Source organism: Rutidosis leptorrhynchoides, chromosome 6 (genome assembly GCF_046630445.1).
Source record: "Rutidosis leptorrhynchoides isolate AG116_Rl617_1_P2 chromosome 6, CSIRO_AGI_Rlap_v1, whole genome shotgun sequence".
In the NCBI taxonomy this organism is placed as follows: Eukaryota; Viridiplantae; Streptophyta; class Magnoliopsida; order Asterales; family Asteraceae; genus Rutidosis; species Rutidosis leptorrhynchoides.
The window spans coordinates 103824345-103832784 of record NC_092338.1 but is presented as its reverse complement, the minus strand read 5'-3'; the positions used below and the strand labels follow the sequence as shown (position 1 = coordinate 103832784).

At 30.7% G+C, this 8440-nt stretch overlaps 1 protein-coding gene across 1 annotated transcript; it reads right to left on the bottom strand.

Moving 5' to 3' along the window:
• Nucleotides 1-6439: 6439 nt before the first annotated feature.
• Nucleotides 6440-7444, bottom strand: LOC139854961 (pathogen-associated molecular patterns-induced protein A70-like). The gene has a single exon (XM_071844231.1). The coding sequence runs from the start codon at nucleotides 7389-7391 to the stop codon at nucleotides 6585-6587; it is 807 nt and encodes a 268-aa protein (XP_071700332.1). The 5' UTR covers nucleotides 7392-7444; the 3' UTR covers nucleotides 6440-6584.
• Between the last annotated feature and the right edge of the window lie 996 nt (nucleotides 7445-8440).

Genomic DNA, 8440 nt, shown 5'->3' with positions numbered 1-8440 from the left:
GTTGACCGATGATTCACGAACGTTAAAACTTGTAAAAACTATATGATGACATATATATGGTTATATATATAGTTAACATGATATTATGATAAGTAAACATATCATTAAGTATATTAATAATGAACTACATATGTAAAAACAAGACTACTAAATGATTTTGAAACGAGACATATATGTAACGATTATCATTGTAACGACATTTAACTGTATATATATCATACTAAGATATATTATATATCATACTATCATGATAATATAACAATTTAACATCTCATTTGTTATAATAAACAATGGGTTAACAACATTCAACAAGATCGTTAACCTAAAGGTTTCAAAACAACATTTACATGTAACGACTAACGATGACTTAACGACTCAGTTAAAATATATATACATGTAGTGTTTTAATATGTAGTCATACACTTTTGAAAGACTTCAAGACACTTATCAAAATACTTCTACTTAACAAAAATGCTTACAATTACATCCTCGTTCAGTTTCATCAACAATTCTACTCGTATGCACCCGTATTCGTACTCGTACAATACACGGCTTTTAGATGTATGTACTATTGGTATATACACTCCAATGATCAGCTCTTAGCAGTCCATGTGAGTCACCTAACACATGTGGGAACCATCATTTGGCAACTAGCATGAAATATCTCATAAAATTACAAAAATATGAGTAATCATTCATGACTTATTTACATGAAAACAAAATTACATATCTTTTATATCTATTCCATACACCAACGACCAAAAATACCTACAAACACTTTCATTCTTCAATTTTCTTCATCTAATTGATCTCTCTCAAGTTCTATCTTCAAGTTCTAAGTGTTCTTCATAAATTCCAAAAGTTCTAGTTTCATAAAATCAAGAATACTTCCAAGATTGCAAGTTTACTTCCAAGTTTTCTAAATCCATTCCAAGTAATCATTCAAGATCAAGAAACCTTTGTTACTTACAGTAGGTTATCTTTCTAATACAAGGTAATAATCATATTCAAACTTTAATTCAATTTCTATAACTATAACAATCTTATTTCGAGTGGAAATCTTACTTGAAATTATTTTCGTGTCATGATTCTGCTTCAAGAACTTTCAAGCCATCCAAGGATCCTTTGAAGCTAGATCCATTTTTCTCATTTCCAGTAGGTTTATCCAAGGAACTTGAGGTAGTAATGATGTTCATAACATCATTCGATTCATACATAAAAAGCTGTCTTATTCAACGTTATAAACTTGTAATCACTAGAACATAGTTTAGTTAATTCTAAACTTGTTCGCAAATAAAGTTAATCCTTCTAACTTGACTTTTAAAATCAACTAAACACATGTTCTATATCTATATGATATGCTAACTTAATGATTTAAAACCTGGAAACACGAAAAACACCGTAAAACCGGATTTACGCCGTCGCAGTAACACCGCGGGCTGTTTTGGGTTAGTTAATTAAAAACTACGATAAACTTTGATTTAAAAGTTGTTATTCTAGGAAAATGATTTTTATTATGAACATGAAACTATATCCAAAAATTATGGTTAAACTCAAAGTGGAAGTATGTTTTCTAAAATGGTCATCTAGACGTCGTTCTTTCGACTGAAATGACTACCTTTACAAAAACGACTTGTAACTTATTTTTCCGACTATAAACCTATACTTTTTCTGTTTAGATTCATAAAATAGAGTTCAATATGAAACCATAGCAATTTGATTCACTCAAAACGGATTTAAAATGAAGAAGTTATGGGTAAAACAAGATTGGATAATTTTTCTCATTTTAGCTACATGAAAATTGGTAACAAATCTATTCCAACCATAACTTAATCAACTTGTATTGTATATTATGTAATCTTGAGATACCATAGACACGTATACAATGTTTCGACCTATCATGTCGACACATCTATATATATTTCGGAACAACCATAGACACTCTATATGTGAATGTTGGAGTTAGCTATACAGGGTTGAGGTTGATTTCAAAATATATATAGTTTGAGTTGTGATCAATACAGAGATACGTATACACTGGGTCATGGATTGATTCAAGATAATATTTATCGATTTATTTCTGTACATTTAACTGTGGACAACTAGTTGTAGGTTACTAACGAGGACAGCTGACTTAATAAACTTAAAACATCAAAATATATTAAAAGTGTTGTAAATATATTTTGAACATACTTTGATATATATGTATATATTGTTATAGGTTCGTGAATCAACCAGTGGCCAAGTCTTACTTCCCGACGAAGTAAAAATCTGTGAAAGTGAGTTATAGTCCCACTTTTAAAATCTAATATTTTTGGGATGAGAATACATGCAGGTTTTATAAATGATTTACAAAATAGACACAAGTACGTGAAACTACATTCTATGGTTGAATTATCGAAATCGAATATGCCCCTTTTTATTAAGTCTGGTAATCTAAGAATTAGGGAACATACACCCTAATTGACGCAAATCCTAAAAAGATAGATCTATTGGGCCTAACAAACCCCATCCAAAGTACCGGATGCTTTAGTACTTCGAAATTTATATCATATCCGAAGGGTGTCCCGGAATGATGGGGATATTCTTATATATGCATCTTGTTAATGTCGATTATCAGGTGTTCACCATATGAATGATTTTTATCTCTATGTATGGGATGTGTATTGAAATATAAAATCTTGTGGTCTATTGTTACGATTTGATATATATAGGTTAAACCAATATTTTTGTTGACGTTTAAAGCATGTTTATTCTCAGGTGAATACTAAGAGCTTCCGCTGTTGAATACTAAAATAAGGACAAGATTTGGAGTCCATGTTTGTATGATATTGTGTAAAAACTGCATTCAAGAAACTGATTTCGATGTAACATATTTGTATTGTAAACCATTATGTAATGGTCGTGCGTAAACAGGATATTTTAGATTATCATTATTTGATAATCTACGTAAAGCTTTTTAAACCTTTATTTATGAAATAAAGGTTATGGTTTATTTTAAAAATGAATGCAGTCTTTGAAAAACGTCTCATATAGAGGTCAAAACCTCGCAACGAAATCAATTAATATGGAACGTTTTTAATCAATAAGAACGGGACATTTCAATAAGTAACACAAAAATTATTATTAATATTGTTACTAACATAGGTATATCTATAAAAATATCATTTATTAACATTATTAGAATATTAGATACCATTATGAATAATATTAGTATTATTATGAAAATAATAACAGTATTGTTTTTCATTAATATTGATATTAGTATCATTTCTATTAGTATAGTACCACATTTAAAATTTGTAATATCATTAATATCATTATTATTGTTATAAGTACTATCTTAACATTTTTATTATTATTATTATTATATTTAATAAAGTGCTATTATTATTATTAAAACTTATTATCATTACTAATCATTTATTTAAAGTTATCATTTTAAAACAAAAAGTATTATGATTATTAGTAATAACAATATCATTGTTATTAAAAGTATTATGAAGATAAAAATAAAAGTTTGAAAAATATTATTATAAGTATATATTAACTATATTAACAAATTATTTTAGAAATACTCATATATAACAATTTAGGCATTTTTACTATAACACTAAACAGATATATCTATATATAACTATAATAATATTAATCATTTTGGATATATACACAAATTAAATATATATAATATATAAATTAAGATATAATAAATAAATTTGTTCAGTTACGATTATATGTTTTAATATATATATATATATATATATATATATATATATATATATATATATACACACACACACACATATACACAAATGATATAGGTTCGTGAATCCGAGGCCAACCCTGCATTATTCAATATAGTCATATGTATTTTTACTACAAAATACAGTATGGTGAGTTTCATTTGCTTCTTTTTTAAATGCTTTTGCAATATATATTTTTGGGACAGAGAATACATGCGCTATTTTTATAACTGTTTTACGAAATAGACACAAGTAATTGAAACTACATTATATGGTTGAATGGATCGAAGCCGAATATGCCCCTTTTAGCTTGGTAGCCTAAGAATTTGGGAACAGACCCCCAAATTGACGCGAATCCTAAAGATAGATCTATCGGGCCCAACAAGTCCCATTCTGAAATTTGGAATGCTTTAGTACTTCGATTTTATCATGTCCGATGGGTGTCCCGGAATGATGGGGATATTCTATATGCATCTTGTTAAGGTCGGTTACCAGGTGTTCAATCCATATGAATGATTTTTGTCTCTATGCATGGGACGTATATTTATGAGAAATGGAAATGAAAATCTTGTGGTCTATTAAAATGATGAAAATGATTGTTTATGATAAACGAATGAACTCACCAACCTTTTGGTTGACACTTGAATGCATGTTTATTCTCAGGTATGAAAGAAATCTTCCGCTGTGCATTTGCTCATTTTAGAGATATCACTTGGAGTCATTCATGACATATTTCAAAAGACGTTGCATTCGAGTCGTTGAATTCACCAAGATTAATATTAAGTCATTCATAGTTTGGATATATTATGAAAGGATATGCATATCTGTCAACTTTCGATGTATTGGAAGTTTGTCTTTTAAAAACGAATGCAATGTTTGTAAAATGTATCATATAGAGGTCTGGTACCTCGCGATGTAACCAAATGTTATTGTATTCGTCCTTATGGATTAGAACGGGTCGTCTCAGAGGCTTCATATTCAACTATCACATTCAATTTCTATATTCAGTTTCAACTAGTTCATTGAAATATGCATATTGTTATTATTATCATGAAATGTCCGTATAAGAATTATATTAACATCTAGATTCTTACGATCCGTTAATCAAATTAAAACAACAATTCCGCATCAACGAACGAACGAAAAAACCTCGGCCATGTCCTCGGATTGGTCCGGGTTTCCTCCAACGCAGTAGCTGGGGCGGGTTATGCAATTACGAGAGATGAACACGTGGGTGGTTAAGTCTCCTGAGTGATCCCAGACTGATGTCCATAAAAAACAAGAAAATTAACTAATATTATTAATTTTACGCTATATGTTTAGATTTATTATATATTTGTATTTTTTTTTACCTGGGTATCCAAACGGTCAACTTGACTAATCCCAGGGCGACTACTCGCTACGCGAGCAGCTCGGAGTCATTGCAGGCGAACCTCCGTGACCATGAGTGGATAACTGTGGGTGCTTGGAATCGAACCTATGACCTCCACTATGGAAGGCCAGGGTCATAACCATTCAACCACCACACTCATGGTTTATTATATATTTGTATGAGTTGAAATCACTTGCATCCATTAATTTGCTTAAAATCCAAGGGACCAATGAGAGCGCGACATGTGGCGCGAAAATCACATGTGATTGGAGAAAAAAAAAATTAATTTTTTTTTTTGAAAAAAAAAATTTTCGCAATTTTTTTTTTTGAAAATTTTTTTTCGAATTTTTTTTTATAATCACACGTGATTATGCATGTTAAATCCAATCACATGTGATTATGCATATCAAATTCAATCACATGTGATTGTGCAGGTAAATCACATGTGATTGTAGAAAAAAATTTGAGAAAAAAATTTAAAAAAAAAAATTTCCAAAATTTTTTTTTTAAAAAAACATTTTTTTTCTAAAAAAAAAATTTTTTGAAATTTTTTTTCAATCACATGTGATTTCGCGCCACATGTCACACTCTCATTGATCTCTTTGATCTCAACTTAATTTATGAATTCAAATGAATATTCCTCTATATTTCTATACACTAAAATACTTTTCTATACACTAAAATACTTGTCGATAGTTGCATCTTAATGTTTTGTTTTGTCAAAAGTCAATACGCTAAGTATTAATTCAGGCTCGTTGTCAAATGTTTATGTTAATTCATAAATCAAATCTAATCCGAGCCTTTAATTCATTTAAAATTAAATCATTATATTATATTATATTATACTATATGTTAAAATACGCGCCAAATTAAAGATATAATTTTATTAAAATAAAAGAAGCTAATTTCACCCGAATTTTTCACGGGCCCTATCTTCTCGCTCGGTGCGAGTTAAATTTTTTCGAGACCACCGTTCAACTCGAAAAAATCTAATGAACACAACGGGACTAACTACGTACGAAACGGACATCGTTAAAAAACACTAGATAACGGGCACTATATTCTCGCTCGGTGCTAGTTAAATTTTTCCGATACCACCGTTTAACTCGAAATAATTTTACGAACACAACGCGACTAACTATACGGGAAACGGACATCGTTAAAAAAAATTAAATATTTCTGGCTATATTACATACATATACATACACGTCCAACAAACAACCCAACTTACTAGATATATTAGGCATCAAACAACGTATATCCAAACTCGACCGCGCGTCGAATACAACCGCAACAACGTGTGGTCGAATTTTTTTCTAGTTAAAACATCTAAAAATGAAACACGAACAATACCAAATTACTCATTTACAGTACTCTTCCAAGTTCCACCACCTTCTCATACAATAAAAATCACATAACTAATTTCCGATCATTAACCATTTATTCTTAATATTCTAACGAATATATAATTAATATCTTCTATTCAATCTCTCATTGTACCTAATAAGTGACTCTAGACGTTGTAATTTCAATTGTTGTTTAAACTTACTAATAAAATGATCAGCTTTTGCATCAACTTCTTCATCCACATCATTACTCCGTCGTTCTCTAGTCGTCGCCGGTCGTCGCAAGTCAACGTCCACGTCATCATCTTTCGCAAGCCTCATTGCGCTACGCGACTTCTTCATTTGATGATCCACCGATTTCAGCTTATTGTTCACCTTACTCTTCTTCTCAGACTTGCTCCTAATCACATTATGATCCGAATTGTTATGACTTGGATCCGGATCCGAAACCGTATCCGTATCCGGTGACGTAAATGGAGATGAGATTTTGAACGATTTGACTCGGTCAAAAAACGAAGGAACTCGTTCGAGTTGACCAGGTGATGACTCGGATGTGAGTTTAATTGACTTAACTCGTTCAAGTAGTGAAGGTGTAGGAACGAGTTGACTCGGTGGAGTTACATGAATGGATTGAGCGAGTCGACTCGATGACGTGTAAGTGGCGGTTTTAGGTTTTGATGCATAGTGGTTTAGTGATTCAGAAGTGGTTGTGGTGTTGGGTGTATAATTAGAAGATAAGTTTATCGATCTGGCTCGATCGAGAAACGAAGAAACTCTACCGATTCGACTCATTGAATCACCGTGAACATTTTGGTCATGTTGTTTGTTGTTATTGTTGTTTGAAGCGATGAATATAGTGGCAATAATGAGATTTGTGACACAAAAAATAACAGTTGGTGTAAACCAAGATGCAATAGAAGCAATCATCATGGTTTCATTTGTTGAACCTATCAATCTTTTGTTTGTTTGATAGATTGAGTGTTAAATTTAAGATGATATGATGCTATTTCAGGTATCATGGTATTGTATATATATATATACACACATACACATGTGCTACTTGCCTGCTACCCGACATTTTTTGAAATAAATGATAGTGGTAAATAGTAAAAAAAAAAAAAATAATATTTCTTTTTTAAATTATTATTCGGTGTACTTTTTACAATTTTTTTTTTTTGAAAGTCAATTTCTAACTTTTACCCAAGAGGAATACAGGTTGGCTTTTTTTTTTTTTTTTTTTTTTTTTTTGCAAAAAAAACGATAAAATTAATAACTGATTCGGAGATCAACTCGTACAACCGATACAATAGATTCCTAAACGAGCTCAAACAACTACACATCAATCCTAATCAAACGGCTCACCAACTAGGTGAGAAAAACGCGTTTTTCAAAAGATCAAAATACAACCGAAGCTATATAACATAAGGAACACTACTATATCGGCTACACTACACAAGACAGATAAAGTAAATGGACGAACAGTGTAACGACCCTGGATTTTCCAATGTTTATTTATTAATAATTATTATTATTAATACGTGTGATTAAACGAATGTATGTTATTACATTTACATGTTGTCATGATTGCCCGTACTTGACTTTAATTGCCCGAAACGTCTTTGTGACACACGAAACTTTCACGAATAATATTTTTAGATATTATTTGCATTCATGATTTATTTTATTAATCATTTTAATTAACTAAGGTTATTAGTTAGTTACTTGGGCTTTAATTGGATTTAATTGTTAATACTTGAACTTGGGCATGATTAGTGTAATGGACTCATGAATGTGGGCTTATAAGCCCACCCTACATCTTACAAGGATTGGTTAGCCCATTTACTTGTGTAAGTATTACTTAGACTTGTAACTAGTTAGTTTTATACACTTGGAATCTTGTTAGCTCATAATCCCCATGAAACCCCATCTATTAACCACCCTTTTGAAGCTCTACATGCAAGTGACCAATGAACTAATCC

Bases quoted from the DNA above. Each gene is read 5' to 3' on its own strand.
- LOC139854961 (XM_071844231.1), bottom strand. From the start codon at position 7,391: ATGATGATTGCTTCTATTGCATCTTGGTTTACACCAACTGTTATTTTT.